The following is a 23,320-nucleotide window of genomic DNA, read 5'->3' on the forward strand; positions in this document are numbered from 1 at the left end:
AGAGGAGAAAGTTAGGTAGATCTTGGGTAGAACCATAGGGAGCCACTGAAGGGTTTGAACAGGGGAGTGGCATGGTCAGATGTGAAATGCCAACCCCATGGGGATAGAGTGCACATACCTCAAACAGTAGGCAAAAAAGACAAAGCTAGGAGCAAAGCAACTTTGCTAGGAAAAGAAATATGGACTTTGTAAATTGGATGCATTTTATTTTAAAAGTATTAAAAGAATAAGCAACATCCATACAAAACTGTATACAAATGTTCAAAGCAGCATTATTCATAATAGCGAAAGAGTGGAAACAACCCAAATGTCTATTAACTGGTAAATTGATAAATAAAATGTGAAATGTCCATACAATTGGCAACGAAAAGAAATGAAATACAGATACATGCTACATGGATGACCCTTGAACACATTATACTAAGTAAATGAAGTGAGACACAAACAATGACATATTGTATAATTCCATTTATATAAAATGTACTGAATTGGCAGATCTATGGAGACACAAAATAGATTATTGGTTGCTTAGGGTTAGAGATGAAGTAGGGAATGGACTGCTAATGTGTATAAGGTTTCTTGGAGGGGTGGAGGTGGGGGGGCAAAATTGTCCTAAAGTTAGATGTTGGTGATGACTGCACAACTCTGAAAATATACATGCATGCATGCATGCATAAACAAACCACTTTAAGTGGGTGAATTGTATGATATCTGCTTATATCTCAATGAAGCTGTTAAAAAAGAAAATAATTTTAAAAAGAATCAGGAACTAGGGGTATCTATAAAAATGGATCTCAATCCTAAATTTCTTCTGTTATCTTCATTGTAATCCAAATAATTGACCACGATGACTGTCTTGCTAGGGTGAGTTGGGAGGATTTATGGCTCTATTAATACATGTTAGAATGGTAGAGTTGAGCCCATTGTTCATCTAAATTGGCAGTACCAAGCAGCTGTTTCAAGTAATCACACCAGAACTGCAAAAGGCACCAAAAGAGTGCTCAATTCTTTCAGTCTTTTAAGAGTGGTCTTAATTTGTGAAAATAACACCTTTCCTCTTTTTAGTAATTTCCTTTGAAAAACTAACCCTATAAGTTTTCTTAATATCTTATTTTCATTAAAATTGTTAAACTTTAAGATATTGCCTTGTAAACATTTATTTTCTATTTTTAAAATCTTGATTAGGAACATATGAATCATTATTTATTGAATACATCATAGGTTCAAAATAGCTGTAGAGAAAGGGAATGTGAGGTTCAGCAGGTGGCGATGCATTTGCTTTCGCACGTGGAGAAGGCCAAGGTTTCTTTTTTTTTTTTTATTGCTTAAAGTATTACAAAGGGCATTACATATGTGTGCCAAGGTTTCTTAGATGCATACCTGGCATCTGTATTAACCAGTTTCATAGTCCCTCAGTGTGTGTGTGTGTGTGTGTGTGTGTGCGTGTGCGTGTGCGTCCAATTTCATTTGACTTGTGCTGTTGACTGTTAGGTTTTTATAAAAATGCACTCATTTCCTTTCCTGGCTTTCGTCTTACTGTTGTGTGCACTGAAGTGGAATTCAGGCTTACCCACCTGGGTGCAGGCTGGTTAAAGGTGCCGTGTTTGGTGTATGAGGAAGCAGAGCCTCGAGGATAAGGCACCGTGATTTGATTGCCTCACCAGCTACTGAGAGGTTTTCCTGTGGGAACTCAACTCTCTGGATTTCTTTTTTTTTTTTTTTTTGGATTTCTGTTTTAGGAAAACGCCTTCATTTTCCGACCTTCAACCTCTATCTTTTCAAGTGTCATACTTGGGAATAAATGTCGTTATGAGTATCACTTTATTTTGCCTTTGCTTAGAACCGACTTTAAGATTAGAAGAGGTGCTTATCGGCGTGGTGTCACTGGAGGGGAAAGGAGATCGAAGGTGACTTTTCTTTTGGGCCATTCGTTTCCCCAAAAATAACAACTACAAAAAAAAAATTCCCATCTATTTATCTTATTGTGATTAAGTAACAGTAACTGAATGCTTGTCCAGCTGTTTTCAACAAAAGGCAGCAAACAGCACTAGGGTTCTGACCTAATGGATTTTAAAAGAGGAATGTCAAGGTCATCGGAAATTAAGTCTTTCAGGACTGTCTCTCACATGGCTTACACGTCTCCCATCTTTTTTTTTTTTAAAAAAATATATTTTATTGATTTTTTACAGAGAAGAAGGGAGAGGGATAGAGAGTTAGAAACATGGATGAGAGAGAAACATCCATCAACTGCCTCCTGCACATCTCCCTACTGGGGATGTGCCCGCAACCAAGGTACATGCCCTTGATCGGAATCGAACCCGGGACCTTTCAGTCCGCAGGCCGACGCTCCATCCACTGAGCCAAACCAGCTATGGCCTTCCCAATCTTCTTGCTTCCTCTGTGGCCTCCTTAAGATCCATTCTCTGCAGGAAAAATATTTATTTATTTATTTATAAAGTAAACCGTGGGTGTCTCCCCCTATTTAAAAATGTACTCCCAATTCCTCTCTTGGCTTACAGAGCCTACAGGATCTGGCCCATTTTGTTTGCTTCTCCAAGTTTATTTCTTCTTTCTCATTTTTCTCCTCAAACCCAACCTAGGGCCTTGGAGTTAGTGGTTTATTTCGCCTGGAAAGCCCTCTCCTCTGGTGTTGGTTGTGGAAATCGCTGTTTGTCCTCCTCACAAGGGCGCCGCCCCTCAAGTAGCCGCCCGATCACAGCCACCATCACATCACCCGGGATGTTTCCTTGTGTGGGGTTTCGCCCACAGACGTTCTCCCTCGCCCCCTAAGAGCCCTAGACCCTAGACCAGTCTTCGTCGCTGCCCACTCGACAGCCTGGAGTCATGGCTATCATGGCTAACACTTGCAGGCGCTCACACACACACTTTGAAGAAACATCGATCAGCTGCCTCCTGCACACCCGCTACTGGGGATGTGCCCGCAACCAACGCGCATGCCCTTGACCGGAATCGAACCTGGGACCCTCCAGTCCGCAGGCCGAAGCTCTGTCCACTGAGCCAAACCCGTCAGGGCAGGATGCGATACTCCTAAACGCGTCTTTCTCATCTGCCAGGTACGTCCACCCCGAGGAACAGATGCCCTTGAGGAGGCGCAGCTTCACTGGATTGGCCTCCCGATTCTCAGGGCAATGCTCACACCAGCTTCCACCGGAGCTCGCCGCCTCCGTGGCCAATGCTTTTTACCCCCGCGTCCGACGCGCGTGGAGACGTCGCGATGAGCACTAGGGCCCCGGGGTTCCCGGATGCTAACGGTCGCGGTTCCGTAGGGCCGTTGGCTGGCGCGCTCTGAGTGGTCCTCCCAGCAGATGCTGAGGAGAAGGGGCGGAGCCACCGGAGGGATGAGCCGCACTTGAGCGGTCAGCGTCGGTGGGGCTGCCGCTTGGGAAAGGGCCCGGAGTGAGAAGAAAGCGAAGCTTGCTTGTGACGGAGGAGTCCAGCGGACCCCAGGCGGTAAGACTGAGGGGTCCCAGGCAAGGAGGCAGGGGCTGGACCCAAACCCACCGAGCAAGCCAACGCTTGAGGTGTTTTGCCGGAGGAAAGGGTTAAACGGTTTCCAAGGTAACGGATCAGGAAGCGCGCAAGACGTTCGCCGCAGGTTCATAGGTTAGCCGGAGTTTAAAGCTCCCACGGCCGTGCGGGTTCCGGCCAATGGAGAGGCCGTCTCCACCTCACGTGACGTGAAGGCCGCTCCACTCACCGCCGCGGAGCACGTGAGAAGCTTTTCTCTTTTCTTGGCTTTTTTGAAAGCCCACCCACTTTTGCGCGGGCTGGGTCACGAGGTTCTTCTCGCGAGAGGGCGCGCCACCCTCTCGCGAGAATGAGTGGGAGGCGTGGAGACTCGGTGGTGGTGCGGGCCCGAGCTGCGGCGGCGGAAGCCGGGGTGGGCAGGGCGGGGGCGGGCCGCGGGGCGGGGAGGGGGAGGGCTGGGAGCAGAGCGGGCGGGGCGTCTGCCGCTCTGCAGCTCGCGCGCCGGGTCGTTGCGGGCTAGTGATAAGCCTGTGGGCTGCGGAGGCTGCGGTCCTCAGGTGAGCTGCGTGCGGGTCCCTTCGCCGCGTGTCTGCCGGCGGCAGGATGTGGGGCCGCGAGGGATGGAGCGGCCGAGTTCCGGCGCCCCAGCCTCCGCCTGTCCGCAGCCTTTGCTCCGACTTGGGGCTGCTCTGAGCTGCGCCTTCGCTTGGATGTGGGAGGAGGGCGGGAGGAGGCAGCGGAGGGAGGAGCGGGGCGGAGGGGGGAACCTGGGGCACGGGCGAGGGTGTGTGTGTACAGGGGCTGGAGAGTCGTCCTGGGGTCCAGCGTGCGGCGGCGGAGCTGCAGTCCTTTGAGTGACAAGTTCAGCTCCCATCCCCCGGGTGATCTTCAGAGCCGTGTTCGCTCGGTGCGTGGTGGGGCGTGTGCTTAGATTGTGTGCGTGGTGCGCGCACAGGAGGGTGTGCAGGAGGGAGAGGACGTTGCACTTTGTCCCCGAACAGCAGCATCCTTCACTGTCAGAATCCCTGAGCCCTGGAACCAGGCGCAGCCCGTGTGGCAGAAATGGAAGGCGCCAAGCAGCTCCTCAGAGGGTTCAAATTTGCATTTTCGGTCAGATTTTCTCTAGGGCGGTTGGTTAGTCGTTTAAATGCTGGTCATCCGTATTCCGAATGGATTGAGCATACGTCTGTTATTCCAGGCATCTAAGCTGCTTTATAAAAAACAAACAAACACATAGATGTGACCAAAGTATTAAAAAGGTTGACAAAAAGACTATAGGAATACAATCTAAACCACCACCGTAGTATGATTTGGTAACAATTCTTTTCTTCTGCTTAACGCCGTGCTCTAAAGCCTTATTAAACTGAAGGTGATTTTGCTTAAGATGTTAAGGAAATTTCAGGACGAGACATACTGCTGAGACATCTACTGGCCTGGTGCAAACGTGAGTTAAGAATTCAGGTTCTCTTTTCAGCTTTGTGATGATTCAGTCCCTCACAAAGCATGTAAGCTTTTCTTAGCTTCTTCCCACCTTGTTAGGGATGTTGTAATGATTGATATTGATTTTGATATGTGTGGAAATACTCAGAAAATACGGGGTTCTCGATAATGCAAAGGTGATTTTAATTACTATTTTAGAGTAAATGGAAGTATAGTTCTCAGCGCATGATTAGGACATTTAAAATATTGTGATTTAATGAATCTTTTAAAACACAGTTTGTTTTCACGTAATACCCTGGTTTTCATACTTTTTATGTTCCTTCTAGCAGCACTGCTGCAAGGGTTGCCAGCGAATTTCCCTGTTAGTTGCAGCTATAACAGAGCAGTTTGTGAGAGGTCAAAGAATGTAGGGCAGTTGGAACAAATGGGATCCCAAGATGAACTGGTAACTAGTCATTAGTGTATTTCCGTACGTACCCACATAACTGCGTTATTGATAAAGACTAGTGATAATATCCTAGTTGTTGAGGATATGGTACTTGCCGAAGACCCTGAACCACAGTGAGAAATTCTCTAGCTTCTGATCTCCTGGGGTAAGTCTAGAAACTGAAGAAGTCTTTTGCTTTAGAGGCTGGAAGAAGGATAGTACATTTAATATGTATATGTGTAAATATTATATACATATTTTTTAATTCTAGGAACTTACCTTCTAGAAAAGGAAATCAAACCCAATCAGATGATACATTATTGCTCATTTTTAGGGAAGTTTTCACATAAATAGTGGAGTTCTGTCTATACTTGGAGAAAATGTGAAAAACTTAGGAAATGTCTTTTTGATAATGGGAAAAAGAGACCCATCTATATTAAAAAAGTTCCTTCCCATTCCACATTGGCAAAGTGATATTCAGGCATAGAAAAGGGACTTATTTTATTTATTTTTACTGGTCTTTATAACCTTTTGGCAAGGGTTTCAAGCTTTTAGAATGTAAGTGTTAGTTATTTTGTCTTGCCTTTGAAAAGTAATTGAAGTAACTTTTGGTAGAATAATTATTTAAGTAAGCTGAATTTGTTCTTTTTCTGTCAAGTCACCTACCTTTTAATAATACAATGAACTACTTGGACAGAACAAGAAGTGGGGGCAGGTCAGGAAAAGCTAACAGCTTAGCCTGGGCTTGAGTTAAGGGTGTCTATATTGGTGAAGTGGTGAAAGGAAAGAAAAATACTTTATCAGTTTAAAAACAGACCAAACTTTTATACATAAAAGTTCATTTTATTTTAAAATATTTACTAGAAATTGAGGCATTTGAAATACAGGGTGGGCCAAAAGTAGGTTTAAAGTTTGCATAGAAAATATTACAACGTACACTAATAAAATAGAAAGATGCAAATTGACCGTACCTTTGCGACACCCACCAGCTAATCAGGAGTCAGTATGCAAATTAACCCAACAAAGAGGGTGGGTTAATTTGCATACGCAGGCGCCGAGCAGCCGGGGGTGGGATGCAGGTGTTCCACACCGCCTCAGCCACTCTGGGCCTCTGGGCAGCGTGGGAAGATGGAAAGGCGGGCTCCAGCCGGATCTAAGGTGGTGCTGGCAGCCAGGAGAAGGAAGGCTTGTTCTTGCATGAATCTTTGTGTATCGGGCCTCTAGTCTACACTAATAAAAGAGAAACATGCAAATTGGTGTCACTCTGCTACGCCTACCAGCCAATCAGATGAGTATGCAAATTAACCCAACAAAGATGGCAGTTAATTTGTATACACAGGCACGGAACGAAGACTGAAGACAATGTAGAAGGAAGCCAAGCGCTGCAGAAGGGAGCGAAGTTGCGGAGAAGCAAGTGGGGCGGAGGAGGCGGGAGCGAAGCCCGCCTTGGTGTGTTTCACTCCCTTCTCTGCTTCGCTCTGGCTGCAGGAAGCCCTATTCTTGCAGGAATCTTCCTGCAAGGGGCCTCTAGTCTATATATATAAAAGTCCAAGGGACTGGCTGGCTGGCTGGTAGCTATGACACGCACTGACCACCAGGGGCAAACGTTCAATGCAGGATCGGAAACCACAGGCATGGAAACATGACTGATGAATCTCAGAGGGAAGGGGGAGGGGTGAGGGAGGGAAGAGATTTACCAAAGATCTTATATGAATACTTGAGGCCGGTGCACGGATTTGTGCACTGGTGGGGTCCCTTGGCCTGGCTTGTGGGGATCGGGCCGAAACTGGCTCTCTGACATCCCCTGAGGGGTCCTGGATTGCGAGAGGGTGCAGGCCAGGTTAAGGGACCCCACTGGTGCACAAATCCATACTCCAGGCCTCTCGTCCTAAATAACAAAAGCCTAATATGCAAATTGTCCCCTTGAGAGTTTGACCACTCGCTGTGACATGTGCTGACCACCAGGGGGTGTTGTGGAACAAAGGAAGGCCCTGGCTGGCAGCCGGCAGCTGGAAAGAAGGCCCTGGACAGCAGCCAGAAGACTCCAATCGGCCCTGATCTCTAGCCAGGCCTAGGGATCCTACCCGTGCACGAATTTCCTGCACCAGGCCTCTAGTATTAAATAATAGTACAAGAATAAACTCTTGTTTTATGTACTCAGAACTGTAAACCTACTTTTGCTCCGCCCTGTATATATATTAGAAACTTGGCAGGATAAAAGGAGAAAACATTTTTAACATTTTTGGATTAATCTGAGAATGTTTCATGGGAAGAAGTAAGAGGTGATGTAGTGGCCTGAAACAGGGAGTATGTTTACTTGAGTGAAAATGAGGTAAATTGTAAAGAATTTTAGGTTTTGGAACCTGGCAGATCTATGAATATTACTGAGCCTCTTTTTCCTCATCCTGAAAAGAGAGTTAATGTACCTCAAAAAGTATTGGGAAGAGCATAGTTGTAGCTTACTCAATCTTTTTTCATTGACCTCTTTTAATGCCTTGAGGATTATTTATGAGGAACAAAAACCCATTTGAATTAACTTACTTAAAAAAAGGTGTTTGTCAGACAGTTAGATGACTGCCTCTAAAGTCTATTGTATGAAGTCTACTCCAGCTCAGTGTCCTAGGAACCAAAATATCTTCAGAGGGTTAGTCTTCTAGTTTTTTCCTGGGAATTCATGGTCTTATTCTCTGCTACTCTGTTTTCTGCTACTAGTACTCTGTTATGTCCCAGTTTTTTTGTGTTTTTTTTTTTTTTTCAGATTGTCCCTCTCATTAAAGCTCCTGGTTTCTGCTTCCCCATAACTTTGGTTTGCATGAAACGTTGATTTGTCATGGTGCCAACACCAGACTCACTTTGGTATTGAAGTATGATTCTCACCAAATACCTCTGTATCTGAATTCTGAATTTCTAAAGAAAGAATCTGATTGGTTCTTTCTGAGGGTGCCCACTTCCAGTTCAGTGGGCTGTGGTTGGGGGAAGATGAAAATGGGAAAATGGATGGAGAGGAGACTTAGGTGTGTCTCACAGTTTGTACTTTTTTAGACTGAGTACCGAAAGTTCTCTAAGAAAGGGGTGTGGACAGGGAGGAAAGGAAGGGTACCTCTGATGTATTTAACATCCTGCAGTTTTGAGTTTTCCCCCTAGAACTTTATTGAACTTGTTTTAAGCAATCTTTTCTTTCAGGACAGATTTTCCTAGATGTATGAGTTAGGGCAAATTATGTAACTGTTGCATGCCTCATTTTCCTTATATATAAAATGGGTGTGATAACAGCAACTTCTGTTGTGAGAAATCTGAATTCTGTTTAATAGCATTTAAGCAGTGCCTGGCTGGCACAATATAAGGATGTATATATTATTACTGAGTACACTTCAGCAGGTACTATGATATGGGCTTCTACAGCATTCAGAGATGAAAGAATATAATTTCTGTCCTGTCCTGGGTGGCTCAGTTGGTTGAGTGTTAGTCTTGTGCATCAAAAAGTTCACCAGTTCTAGTCCAGATCAGGGCACATCCCCAGGTTGTGTGTTTGATCCCTGGTTGGGACATATGTGGAAAAAACTGATTGATGTTTCTCTCTCAGATTGATGTTTCTCTCTCTTCCTCTCCCTCTCTCTTTGAAATCAATAAAACATATTAAGAAAGAAAGAATATAATTTCCACTCTCAGGAGTTTAAAAGTCTAGTGATGACCACTTCATATTTAAGACTATTTCTTGAATTTAATCACAGTAAATTTGTCTAAATCCAAATCTACCTCACCTGCTTTTCAGACTGCTACCTTTTTGTGGTTCTTTGTTTACCTCCCCAGGAACACTTTATTATAGTTGTCCCTTTGGATTCTCTCTTGATCCTCTGTTTTTTCCCAGTCTCTAGGAGTCCATCCATTGCCTGATATATTGCAGGGTTTTTCCACTTTGGTTGGTGAGAATGCAAACTATTCCAAGTCCTGGCTGGATCCAGGGATTGTTTGGCCTATTGCTCTTTGGTAGTTATTTTCCCAACCTCAGATACTCTGCACAGATCAATATTGAGCCAGGGACTCTAGGGGAACTCATCTGTTCATTTCTAAAGCTCTTACTCTTCCTGAGTTCTCTCTCCAGTACTCTGCCCTACAAATTCTAGACACTTTGGCCTTCCCAAACTCTGATCTTTGTCTCTGCAGCTAGGTGAGACTGCCAGACAGTTTGGCTTTCCTTTCCCTATGTTGTGACAAGGATGTAGCCGGATCATAGTCCTGTTTTGCCTATTGTGTAATGTTTGAAAACCAATGTTTTACATATTTTGTTTTGTTATAGTCATATTGAACAGAATATTAATTTTTAACACTTGGCCATTTGTTTGGGATTTGTCAGAATGTATGTTTGGAGCACGTATTGTAAATATTTCTCAAATATTATAAAATTAGAAATTATTGTAGTCTTATTTTCTCAAATAATTCATTAAATGTACCCATTTAAACATTTAAAGGCATACTTTGCACTTTAAAATGAATTACTTTTTATTTAGCAGATGTTTGAATCTTACTGTGTTAGAGTGCAAATATAATAAAACACTTTTATCTCCAAGGAACTCACAATGGGAGGGAAGCATGCAAACATTTGCACCAGAGAAATAAAGTACAAACCACTTTGGCAGCATAAAGGAGGTGGCTACTGTTTGGGCAAGGAGATGAGCCAAGCCTTCCTCGGGAGGCCCTTGAACATTCATGAAGAGTCAGTAGCAGTTCAGCTGATGCAAGAAACAGTAGATTTGATGAAAGTTTAGGGGGGGATGGGTCAGGACTTGGTGATTTACTAGATATGGTAGTCTGTAGCGATTGAGGGGAAGGTCAGTTTCTAGCTTGGCTTACTGGCTTCGTTGGTTTACTGATACAAAGAATGCAGGAGGTGACTGTTTAGAGAGAAAAGTTTCATTCAGTTTTCAAACATACTAATTTTGGGGTAATTGAGACATTTCCTCAGAAGTACCTAACAGAAAATTGAACATAAGGAACTGAAACTAAAGTTCACAAAGTGTACTGAAGATATAAAGGTTGTCCCAAAATTCCCGCAAGAAGTAATTTTGATAGAAAACACAGGTTTATAATTAAAAATTGTAAATTTTTTATTGATTCATAAAGTATACAGTATAGGGTTATGTATGGAACGGCATATCGTGTAAATGGCCTCCACAGCTTTGCTGGCACATACGCACTCTTTTGTTATTGCCTGAGTAGCCGCATTTTCGAAGAAGAATGGTCCGATGATGCCTCCAGCCCAAAATCTGCACCAAACAGTGACACATTGTGGATACATTTGTTTCTCAACAATCACTTGTGGATTTTCTGAACCCCAAATGCATGCGACAATTTTGTCGATTAACCAAGCCATCAAGATGAAAATGAGCCTCATCGAAATTCAGGCACATTTATGCAAAACGTTCATCGAAAATTTCAACAAAAGAGTGCGAATGTGCCAGCAAAGCCGTGGAAGCCATTTACCCGATATGCTATTCCATACATAACCCTATACTGTATACTTTATGAATCAATAAAAAATTTATAATTTTTAATTATAAACCTGTGTTTTCTATCAAAATTACTTCTTGCGGGAATTTTGGGACACCCTTTACATACATATTAGGGAGTTATGTGCATAGTAAAAACTAATGGTAGATATAAAATAAACTGGGAAAACTAAATAAAATGAATGCCAAAGAGGACGAGGTGGAGGTTAGAAAATATTAGTATTTGAGGCCCTGGCTGGTGTTGCTCAGTGATTAGAGTGTCAAGGGTTCGATTCCTGGTCAAGGCAAGCACCTGGGTTTTGAGTTGGATTCCGCCCCCCAGTGGAGGCTTGTGGGGGAGGTGACTAGTCCATGTGTCTCTCTCACATTGATGTTTCTCTCTCCTCCCCCTCTTTCCCTCCCTTCCACTCTCTGAAAAGCAATAGGAAAATATCCTCTCGTGAGGATTAAAAAAGAAAATATTAGTATTTGAGTAACAAATTATAAAAGAATTTAGAGAAGGTGACTAATGTAATGGCTAGACAGGTGTTTCTCAATCAGAAATAAAAGAGTATTTATTAAAAATAAAGATTTCTATTTTCCATGTAGACTTGAATCTAGAGATCTTCGGGGTTAGGGGAGGTTGTTAGAAGTAAGTTGGTCCTTATGTGTACTGAAGTTTGAGAACTGGTGCAGTAGGAAGAGAGTCAAGATAGGACACTATTGATGATGGAAGAGTAGGAAGGCATTTCAGAAACTCCTGGGCTTGGTTGGTTAAGTCATGTTATAAAAAGGCCAAGATGTAGATGATGCTGTCTTGAACATTTCTTAATTTCTTAGGCCAGAGGAGAGGAGAAAAGACTGGGATATATTTGTTTTTCTTATTATAAAAGAATGCTTGCACATCCAGAAAAATAAAACATACAATATTGCATCTACCCAGACAAAACCAATATTTATACCCCTTAATATATGTTCTCTTTTACTGCACATAAAAATATAGACATGTAGTAATACAGATTTTACATAAAATGGGGATAATGTGAACATGCTGGAACCTGCCTTATTTTACTTAATTTATTATCTCTATATATAAAAGGCTAAGTGTCTGTCCATCCCACTGGTAGCTATGACGCGCACTGACCACCAGGGGGCAGACGCTCAATGTAGGATCTGCCATGACACACACTGGCCATTTAAAAATAAATGGCACCACGGACCTGGTGCCAACAAACCAACACTCAACTTCCCCCAAGTGGGACACAGGCCCCACCACCACCCCAGAGCTACACCCCACCAAATCACAGCCAACACTGCCAAGACCCCATGGCACAAAATGTGGCCCACAGCCCAGCCCAGCCCGGAAACAGTTGCTGTGGGCATCAGGTAATGATGTCACGTAGCAACACCTGGCTTTCTCTCCCTAGAGACTAGCATCCTTGGAATTTTTTTATCCCAGGAACCCGACTTGCTTTATAGCCAGATGCAAACATTTTACAGTTTAACCAAATGTTTGTGAAACGTTTTCCCGTGCCTCATCTCATTTGATCCTCACAGAAGTCCTGGAGTAGGTAGATAGGAGACTCGGTAGAATCCTATTTTCTTTTCATTAGCAAGATGTGAATAGTGATATGAAAATATTTCTTCTAATTAATTTCCTTTCAATGTGCATGAATTCGTGCACTGGGACACTAGTCTTCCCATGTTATATGACATTTTATAACATTTAAAAAAACAACTTAATTGTCATGAGTGACCACTATCATGAATTTAGTCTGTATCTGTCATTTTTCCTACGTGTGTGCATACACATACATAGGTGTCGGAGTTTTGTTTGTAATTTTTTTTTTAATCACAAGTAGAGAGCACACTATTTACACTGTTCTGTAACTTGTCTTTTCTATTAATATTTTGTGGACATGCTGTCATATCTATATGTATTGATATAACCATTTCCAACAGCTGGGTAATAATATGAATATATTATAATTTATTTTAATTGATGGACTTATAGATTCTTTTTGATGTTTTATCTTATTTTGTTTTAATATTCTTTCACATATATCTTTGTGAATTTTTGTAAGTATATATGTAGGATAAGATGTGAAATTGCAGGATCAAAGGATAGGTGTAACTTATTCAGAGTGTCCTATACTGTTTTCTGTACCTTTTATAGTTGTTTCTTTAATTGCTTTCATTTGTTATCTTTTATATTTTGTGATATTTCTTAAAACTTCCTTGGTGTTCCAGTGTTTTAAACAATGTGTGTTCTGCTTTTTGCTGTTTCTAAAGGATTTCATGTTATTGTTTTTATATCCTGTGTCTTTCCTGAGCTCTGGCAGCTCACTTTTGACTTGTTTCCCTTGTCTGTACTTTCTTGTCTCGGATCTGCTTTTTAAAAAAATGACTTTGGTTCAGTTTCATTTCTTTGACTATAGAGCAGCACAATTAGTATTTTCCTGTTTAGGACTCTTGTTTATTCACCCAGAATATGTCACAGAGCAAAAAAACAAACAAACTTTAAATGAAAAGTTTATTATTTTAATACAGAAGTGTCCTCAGGAAAAAATACTGTATTTTTGCTCCTCTTATGAAATCTGTCTAAAACTGCATACACTCTAATCATATAAGATAGTGAAGAAATGCTGCTGTTACTCTTTCTCCCCATCTGTCTTGGCATCATTTCCAAAGTGATTGTTTTTTCTTTACCAGAGTGCAAGTCATTTAATCTCATGTTAGGTCCACTTTTATGGACCATTGCATAGATATTCTCTGATAGATTTTTTTTCTTTGTGAGATGTTTTACTTATGTTTAAGATATACACAGTGAAGGAGTAGGGTTCATAATTGTGTTTTTTTAATGAGTGAAGAAAAGTGTAGATGTGAAATTAAATTTAGTTTCTTGTTTATTAATATAAATTCTGAGGTATTATCCTGAAAATAAATAATGTGAATTTTGGGTGGCATGATTATATTTGTCTGGATTTTTTTTCTTTCTTTCTTTAGTATATTCCTTCTTATATTGGTTTTATTTATTTTTTTAAATTTTTCTTTAAAGGTCTGTAGTGGATTCTATTTTGTTTTGAAAAGAGTGTTCTATCTAGGTTGCTACTCAGGAATATTGTAGGTAGAGTGAACTGGGGTAGCTAGAGATGTCAGATCTGGGATGTTGTCTGAGAGTACCACAGGCCTCCCCACAAGCTCATTGGAACTCTTTCTTCTGCCCTGAGGTGGGCGTGGCATGTCGCACCTTCAGGTGAGCAGCTCATTGGTCAGATAATTGGTCAGTTTTTTTCCCCTCCAATGATTTAGTGTTTAATCTTTGCTCATATTGCCTCTTGTCAGCAGCTGCAAAGGTTATTGTTTTTTCCCATCTCTTTTTCCAACTCCACCCTTTCAGGAATCAGAGAAAGTAAAGATGTTTTGTGTGCCTCTCCTGTCTGCCCTTCCTCATTGTTTTTAAAAGGCTGCCATTACCATCTCAGGAATGCATGACAATTTATTCAGTTACTCCCTTTTTTCTGGCATCTTGAGTGCTGCTTATTTTTCTCTATGATAAAGTGTGATGAACAGCTTTTCAAACCTTTATGCCTGGTTGTTAGAGTTTGAAGATTTGGATTTGAGTCCTCACTCTACTGCTTGCTGTGTGGGCTTGGATGAATTGCTTAATTTCCACTTGCCTGTTTTTCTCATTATAAAATTGGAATACTACTCATTCAGTCCTAAGGATTAAATGAGATATTAACTTAATAATCTCAGCAAAGCACTTGGTGCTTTATAAACTTTAGTTAGAATCATAGATGCTCCAGAATCATCGTTTCCTTTGCTGATTCCCAGAAGTAGAATTGTTGTGTCATAGGGTAGGAATATTTTCAGGGTTTTAATATGCATTTCAAAATTGCCCTCCAGAAGGGTGGTGTCAGTTTACTTGGGAGCTGAATTTGAGAGTTTTCTGAAACCCTTGTGTTGACCTCTATATTACATCTTTTACATGAAGTTTGAGGCAAGTCCATTGGCCTAAGGGCTTCTGGCAGTTGAAGAGAGCTCTGGGGGTGAGGAGGGGAGTGAGTTGGACTGGGATAAATAAAAGGATTATTTTCTTGTTTTGGCCACATAAGTCTTTATATTTACACCTTGTTTTGATAATTTTGGTCCTCATAAATATTTTAATTTTTATTTTACCTATGTTTTATAATTTAATTTTTATAATTTAATTTTATATTTTAATTTTTATTTTACCTATGTTTTATAATTTCCAAAGTGCCTCCTATAAGTTATTTTTCATTTGATTCCCATAATAAACTTTCTGGGTAAGTGAGGTAATATATATATTGAGGAAACAGACCCAGAGATACTGCAATTTACCTAAAGGAAACAAAGCTAATGAGAGGTACAACAGGAACACAAATGGTACTTTTCTGAATCCTGGTGTTGTTATGCCCAGATTTCAAGATCCCCAAAAGACCACCACCAGGGAGCCAGCCGAGTCCGATGCAAAAGCAAAGAGTCTTTATTCAAACCCGGGTTTGGCTCCCAGCCTCTTTACCAACGCAGCGGCGAGATGAGAGAGCTAGCCCGGTGGGAAGAGGGGTTTAATGGGGGGGGGGGGGGGGGTTGAAGTAAAGGGAGGAGAGATGACTGTGGGCCCTGCCGATTGGCCAGGTGCAAGTCGGGGTCTTGTTATACAGGATGTGGTTGTGTCTATGGCGCGCACGTCCCTTGATTGTCATTGGTTAGTTTAAAGAGCAGAGGCTTGGGCTTCCGGGAAGAAGCTCCTTGCCGAGCACATGGCTGATGGCTGCTGCCTAAATATGGAGGATCCGGAGTAAGATGGAGGGCGTAGCCCTCACCCTTTCAGTATATCTCTCTTTATCATGTGTTTTGGGGACCTCTGTTTCCTTTCTTGCAGTCCTACTTCAGTTCCAGTCATTGATCACATTTTATTGTTAGACCACTAGGATTTATCTTATTAGTTCAGAATAGTATGTAATCATAGTTCTTTGTCTGACAATTAGAATCTAGTAATCTCTAAAGCAGTGGTTCTCAACCTTCTGGCCCTTTAAATACAGTTCCTCATGTTGTGACCCAACCATAAAATTATTTTCGTTGATACTTCCTAACTGTAATGTTGCTACTGTTATGAATCGTAATGTAAATATCTGATATGCAGAATGGTCTTAGGCGACCCCTGTGAAGGTCATTCGACTGCCAAAGGGGTTGCGACCCACAGGTTGAGAACTGCTGCAAAGGAAGGTGGATGTGTGGGGGCACACACACACTTCATTCAGCTTTATGTCTATAGTACAAGAATATAAAATTAGAACTCCGCTAAAATTTAGTGTTTTTTGCAGTTCTAATGGGACTAGATTGAAGTCTGGTTTTTCATATAAGTCTCTTTATAATAAAATTAATATTAATAACTGAATGTCTTTAAAATTTCTACGAGGTTATTCTTTTTTTTTTCCAGTCCTCATCTCAGGATATGGTCATTGAGTTTTTTTTTAGAGAGCAGGAGGAAAGTAGAGAGACAGAAACATCTTCAACTGGGGATCGAACCCAAAACCTGAGTGTGTGCCCTGACTGGGAATTGAACCCAAAACCTTTTGGTGTATGGAATATGTGCCAACTAAATGAGCCACCTGGCCAGGGCAGTTAGGTAATTTTTATAAGACAAGTTTGATTGAAACTAATTAACCATTAAATCTTTATCGACTCAAATTTTTTAGTTATTTAGTGATTTAGAATTCACTTCTCATTCCCACCCTTTACTATAATAAAACATTTTCCTGGCTGTTCTCCCCTGTATCCATAGCATCTAATGCAAGTAAATGTTGAATGACCAAGTTACTGTGGTCAGATGTTGATATTGAGTGATTAATGCTGAGTTGATTTAAGCTCTCAAAGGTATTTTATTAAAGCATTGATTAAAAAATTAAGACTTAATTTTAGAGTGTCTCCCAAGGGCTTTGTATCTGTGTGCACACATGTGCACGCATGTGTTTTAACCCTTTGAATGCTAACCAATATCCTAGGAACTATGCTAAAATTGCCAAGGCATTTTTGCTGATTTTACAGCAGTTTAGGAAAAAAATTATGAATCGCAAGTAAATGGAGTTACATATTCAAAAACTTAAGGAAACCTTTACTACATCGACATATTTAGCAATATCATCATCACTAATAAAAGCAGACTTAGAACTGGACACCATTTCTCAGCTTTGATAGCGCTCCCGGGACTTTTGGCGAAAGACAGGAGGAGTGCGATCGCGTTCCCCGGCACTCTAGGGGTTAAGTACTATTCATCATTGAATTTGGATGTTTTTTTGAACTCTAGTCATTGGTATGCTGTTAAGATTACTATATAAAGAATTTGTTTTTGTTTATTTGATTTTAATTTGATATGTACAGATTTCACATTTTTATTTGTATATTATCAAACTTATCTGCTCAAAAAGTAAGAATGTCTCTAGAGCATTCACAGTTGCTATGAGGATAGAGTGACTTTTAGGAGACAAGAAGGCTGTAATCTTTTTGTGATATTCTCTATTTTAGATTTTAAAAGGTTTTTCAAATACTTATTGAGGCTTTCAAATATTTTTATTTGCAATAAAAAGGGCAGCGAGATTGAATGATAAACTACTTTATAATAACCTTGAACATAAAAATAAAATTTTTGTAATAATGTGGTATCATATTAAGGTACTGATATTAACATATCTTTCAACTATTCTTGTTGGAATTGCTAAGTAAAAATTTGATGGCTCAGAATTTTTGTTTATGTTTTTACTCAAAAACTATTTTAGAAGTTATTTTAGGGCAAAATGCTTGCCTGAGTCACTAAAGTTAATAAATTGTTTTCTTTTATGTGTTCTTTAGGTATTTTATGGATTAACTCTTCATTCATCACATACAGCAGCAATATAGTTATGGCAACCTTCCAGACTTTCAGAAACAGTCACATGAAGACTAGAGCATCTGTCAGAAAAGTAAGTTCTCTATATTATATTACTTTTAGTGATAGTTTAGTAAAAATGTTGATTTTTTTTTGTTAAGCAGCTGTGATATTCTTGTTTCAATTACTCATTGAAATTAGTAACATTGAAATACTACAAAGATTGAAATATATGACAGTAGTAATAGGAAATCATGAAGATAATGAACCTTATTTCCTAAAGATCACAGTGCCTCCCCATTTCTTCTCAGCAGATAGTTTTCTATCATCTTTTTAGCAATATAAGTATCAGGTGAAAATTTTCTTATAGATCTTTAGCTGTACCCCAAAGTATTATCATCCATCCATCCATCCATCCATCCATCCATCCATCCATCATCCTTCCTTCCTCCCTCCCTCCCTCCCTCCCTCCCTCCCTCCCTCCCTCCCTTCCTTCCTTCCTTCCTTCCATCCTTCCTTTCCCTTGGGCTAGAAGGACTGGAGGCATGTGGCATTTTGGTGGCTAATTTGCCCTGTGGCGCCACTTCTCTGTCCTTGCCTCTCTCTCTTTTCAAGGAACCTGTACCACCAGGGGTTGTACTTCTTATGTCCACTGTGCTGGAGGTATTGCTGTCCAGATGTGCTGGAGGGCTTCCACCTTCCTGCCTGTAAGGACATAGAGGATGTAGCAGCCACTTTCTTCTCTCATTGGTGCTTTCTCCCCATTCATTCATTCATTCATTCATTTATTCTGGAAATATAAATTTGGATGTTTTTTATAGGTCAGGTCCTACACTAGGTATTAGATAATCAGTAGTGGGCAGATTTCTACTTTCTGTAAACTGTAGTGTATTATACTCTTCTCATATTATATGCAACAGGACCCATAGCTTTAAGCAAATAATTAAATTATACAGATTGCTTTATATTAATAATTAGAACTAAGAAATATGCATACAAAATATAGTAATGAGCTGCTGACCTTGTTTTTTAAGCATAATACTACATACCTGTTTGATTCAAATTTACTAATATGAGGAATTAGGCCACAACTGAAATTTCATACTATTAGTATTTTTTTAAATTTTGTTTTATTGCTTAAAGTATTACAAAGAGTATTACATATGTCTCTCTTTTTTTTCCACCTTGACATTCTCCTGGCCTCCCCTACCCCCCAGTGTCTTGTGTCCATTGGTTATGCTTATATGCATGCGTACAAGTCCTTCGGTTGATCTCCTACCCCCTTCAAGCCCCCCAACCCTCCCCAGCCTTCCTGCTGTAGTTTGACAGTCTGTTGGATGCTGCTGCTCTGCTTCTGTATCTATTTTTGCTCATCAGTTTATAATGGTCTTTATTATCCAGAAATGAGTGAGATCATGTGGTAGTTTTCTTTTCATTGACTGGCTTATTTCACTTAGCATAATGCTCTCCAGTTCCATCCATGCTGTTGCAAATGGTAAGAATTCCTTCTTTTTTACAGCAGCATAGTATTCCATTGTGTAGATGTACCACAGTTTTCTAATCCATTCATCTGCTGATGGGCACTTAAGCTGCCTCCAGATCTTTGCAATGGTAAATTGTGCGGCTATGAAAATAGGGATGCATATATCCTTTCTGTTTGGTGTTTCTGGTTTCTTGGGATATACTCCTAGAAGTGGGATCACTGGGTCAAATGGGAGTTCCATTTTTAACTTTTTGAGGAAACTCCATACTGTCTTCCATAGTGGCTGCACCAGGCTGCATTCCCACCAGCAGTGCATGAGTGTTCCCTTTTCTCCGCACCCTCTCCAGCACTTGTTGTTTGTAGATTTGTTGATGATAGCCATTCTGACAGGTGTGAGATGATACCTCATTGTTGTTTTAATTTGCATCTCTCAGATGATTAGTGACTTGGAGCATGTTTTCATATGTCTCTTGGCTTTCTGAATGTCCTCTTTTGAAAAGTGTATATTTAGGTCCTTTGCCCATTTTTTGATTGGATTGTTTATCTTCCTTTTGTTAAGTTGTATGAGTTCCCTATGAATGTTGGAGATTAAACCCTTATCGGTGAAAACATTGGCAAATATGTTCTCCCATGCAGTGGGCTTTCTTGTTGTTTTGTTGATGGTTTCTTTTGCTGTGCAGAAGCTTTTTATTTTGCTGTAGTCCCATTTGTTTATTTTCTCTTTAGTTTCCAATGTCCTAGGAGATGTATCAGTGAAGAAATTGCTTCGGCATATGTCTGAGATTTTGTTGCCTCTGGATTCCTCTAGTATTTTTATAGTTTCTCGTCTTACATTTAAGTCCTTTATCCATTTTGAGTTGATTTTTGTGTATGGTGTAATTTGGTCGTCTAGTTTCATTTTCCTGCATGTATCTGTCCAATTTTCCCAGCACCATTTATTGAAGAGACTGTCTTGACTCCATTGCATGTTCTTGCCTTCTTTGTCAAATATTAATTGAGCATATTGGTTCAGGTTGATTTCTGGGCTCTCTATTCTATTCCATTGATCTGTATGTCTGTTCTTGTGCCAGTACCAGGCAGTTTTGAGAACAGTGGCTTTGTAATACAGCTTGATATCTGGTATTGAGATCCCACCTACTTTGTTCTTCTTTCTCAGGATCACTGCAGCTATTCAGGGTCTTTTTTATTCCAGATGAATTTTTGGAGAGTTTGTTCTAAGTCTGTGAAATATGTCGTTGGTATTTTAATGGGAAGTGCATTGAATTTATAGATTGCTTTGGGTAGTATGGACATTTTAATGATGTTGATTCTACCAATCCAAAAACATGGTATGTTCTTCCATCTGTTTATATCTTCCTCTATCTCTTTTTTCAATGTCCTGTAGTTTTCTGAGTAGAGGTCTTTTAACCTCTTTAGTTAAGTTTATTCCTAGGTATCTTAATTTTTTTGGTGTGATGGTAAATGGGACGACTTTTTTAGTCTCTTTTTCTGTAAGTTCATTATTGGTGTATAGAAATGCCATAGATTTCTTGGCGTTAATTTTGTATCCTGCTACATTGCCGAATTCATTTATTAAGTCTAATAGTTTTTTGATGGAGTCTTTAGGATTTTTTATGTACAATATCATGTCATCCGCAAATAAGGACAATTTGGATGCCTTTTATTTCTTCTTCTTGTCTAATTGCAATGGCTAATACTTCCAGTACTATGTCGAACAGGAGTGGTGAGAGTGGGCATCCCTGTCTTGTTCCTGTTCTTAGGGGAAATGGTTTTAGTTTTTGCCCATTGAATATGATGTTGGCTGTGGGTTTGTCATATATGGCTTTTATTATGTTGAGGTATGATCCTTCTATTCCCACTTTGCTGAGAGTTTTTATCAAAAATGGTGTTGGATTTTGTCAAATGCTTTTTCTGCATCAATTGATATGACTATGTGGTTTTTATCTCTCAATTTGTTTATGTGATGTATTACGTTTACTGATTTGCGGATATTGTACCATCCTTGCATCCCTGGGATAAATCCTACTTGGTCATGGTGTATGATCTTTCTGATGTACTGCTGGATCCGATTTGCTAGGATTTTGTTCAAGATTTTGGCATCTATATTCATGAGGGATATTGGCCGGTTATTCTCTTTCATTGTGTTGTCTTTATCTGGTTTTGGTATTAGGGTGATGCTGGTTTCATAGAATGAGCTTGGAAGTGTTCCTTCCTCTTGAATTTTTTAGAATAGTCTGAGGAGGATAGGTTTTAGGTCTTCCTTGAATGTTTGGTAAAACTCCCCTGTGAAGCCATCTGGCCCTGGGCTTTTGTTTGCTGGAAGCTTTTTGATGACTGCTTCAATTTCTTCCATAGTTATTGGCCTATTGAGATTTTTAGATTCTTCCTGATTGAGTTTTGGAATGTTGTATTTTTCTAGGAATATGTCCATTTTCTCCAGGTTGTCTAGTTTGTTGGAGTAGAGCTGTCCATAGTATTTTTTAACAATCCTTTGTATTTCTGTGGGGTCTGTTGTTACTTATCCTCTTTCATTTCTGATTTTGTTTATTTGGGTCCTCTCTCTTTGTTTCTTGGTGAACCTGGCTAGGGGTTCATCAGTCTTGTTTATCCTTTCAAAGAACCAGCTCTTGGTTTTGTTGATCTTGTGTATTGTTTTTTTTGGTCTCTATGCCGTTTATCTCCGCTCTGATCTTTATTATTTCCTTCCTTCTGCTTACACTGGGCTTTTCTTGTTGCTCTCTTTCTAACTCTTTGAGTTGTAAGGTTAGGTAATTTATTACCATTGTTTCTTGTTTTTTACAGTAGGCTTGTAGAGCTATGAACTTCCCTCTCAAGACTGTTTTCGCTGTGTCCCATAGGTTTTGGATTGTTGTGTTTTCATTGTCGTTTGTTGCCATGATGTTTTTTATTTCTTCTTTGATCTCTCTGGTAACCCAGTCATTGTTTAATAGCATGCTATTTAGTCTCCATGTGTTTGATTTTTTTGGATTGTTTTTATTGTAGTTGATTTCTAGTTTTATGCCATTGTGATCTGAGAAGATGCTTGATACGATTTCTATCTTCTTGAATTTGAAGAGACTTTGCCTGTGACCCAATATATGGTCTATCTTTGAAAATGACCCATGTGCACTTGAGAAGAATTTATATTCTGTGGCTTTGGGGTGAAATGTTCTGAAGATGACCATTAATTCCATCTGATCTATTGAGTCATTTAGGATTGATGTTTCTTTGCTGATTTTTTGTTTAGAGGATTTATCCAATGGTGATAGTGGGGTATTAAAGTCCCCTACTATGATTGTATTGCTGTCAATCTCTCCCTTGATCTCCTCCAGAAGTTTTTTTATGTATTTGGGTGCTCCTATATTGGGTGCGTATATGTTTACCAGAGTTATTTCTTCTTGTTGGATTGCTCCTGTTAGTATTATGAAGTGGCCTTCCTTATCTCATTTTATGTCCTTCACTTTGAGGTCTAATTTGCCAGATATAAGTATTGCTACCCCAGCTTTTTTTTTCATTTCCATTCACCTCAAAAACCTTTTTCCATCCCTTCACCATCTGTCTGTGTGCGTCTTTTTTTCTGAGGTGGGTTTCCTGTAGACAGCAGCTTTATGGGTCATGTTTTCTTATCCACTCAGTTACCCTACGTGTTTTGATTGGGGCATTTAATCCATTTACATTTAAAGTTATTATTGATAGATACTTGTTTGTTGCCATTTTTATTCTTTACTTCTGTGTTCCTTCTTTGTTTCCTATTTTTTCTTTTTACAGCAGACCCTTTAGCATTTCTTGCATTGCTGATTTGGTGGTAATAAACTCCCGTAGTCCTTTTTTGTCTGTGAAGCTCCTGATTTCACCCTCAATTTTGATTGATAGCCTTGCTGGGTACAGTATTCTTGGATTCAGACCCTTCCTTTGCATGAGTTTGTATATTTCATTCCATTCCCTTCTTTCCTGATGTGTTTCTGTTGAGAAATCAGTTGCTAGTCTGATGTGGGATCCTTTTTAGGTAACTTTCTGTCTCTCTCTGGCCGCTTTTAAGATTCTTGCTTTGTCGTTGGTGTTTGCCAATTTTATTATAATGTGCCTTGGTGTCGGTCTTTTAT

At 40.1% G+C, this 23,320-nt stretch overlaps 1 protein-coding gene across 8 annotated transcripts in view; it reads left to right on the forward strand.

The window, feature by feature from the left end:
- Window positions 1-3,346: 3,346 nt before the first annotated feature.
- The window catches only part of AKAP11 (A-kinase anchoring protein 11), a 73,291-nt gene continuing 53,317 nt past the window's right edge, over window positions 3,347-23,320 (forward strand). For 3 of the 8 annotated variants that reach the window (XM_036298692.1, XM_036298697.1, XM_036298700.1), the window contains exons 1-2: window positions 3,951-4,046; window positions 17,719-17,828. In XM_036298692.1, coding sequence (XP_036154585.1) covers window positions 17,769-17,828 — 60 coding nt within the window. In that variant the 5' untranslated portion in view covers window positions 3,951-4,046; window positions 17,719-17,768. Of the gene's footprint in view, window positions 3,472-3,502; window positions 3,732-3,950; window positions 4,047-4,460; window positions 4,934-17,098; window positions 17,130-17,718; window positions 17,829-23,320 lie in introns of those variants that run through there. The other 5 variants (XM_036298693.1, XM_036298699.1, XM_036298694.1 and 2 more) reach the window with 4 other exon arrangements.

The sequence above is a fragment of the Myotis myotis genome, unplaced genomic scaffold (genome assembly GCF_014108235.1).
Source record: "Myotis myotis isolate mMyoMyo1 unplaced genomic scaffold, mMyoMyo1.p scaffold_m19_p_3, whole genome shotgun sequence".
Lineage (NCBI taxonomy): Eukaryota > Metazoa > Chordata > Mammalia > Chiroptera > Vespertilionidae > Myotis > Myotis myotis.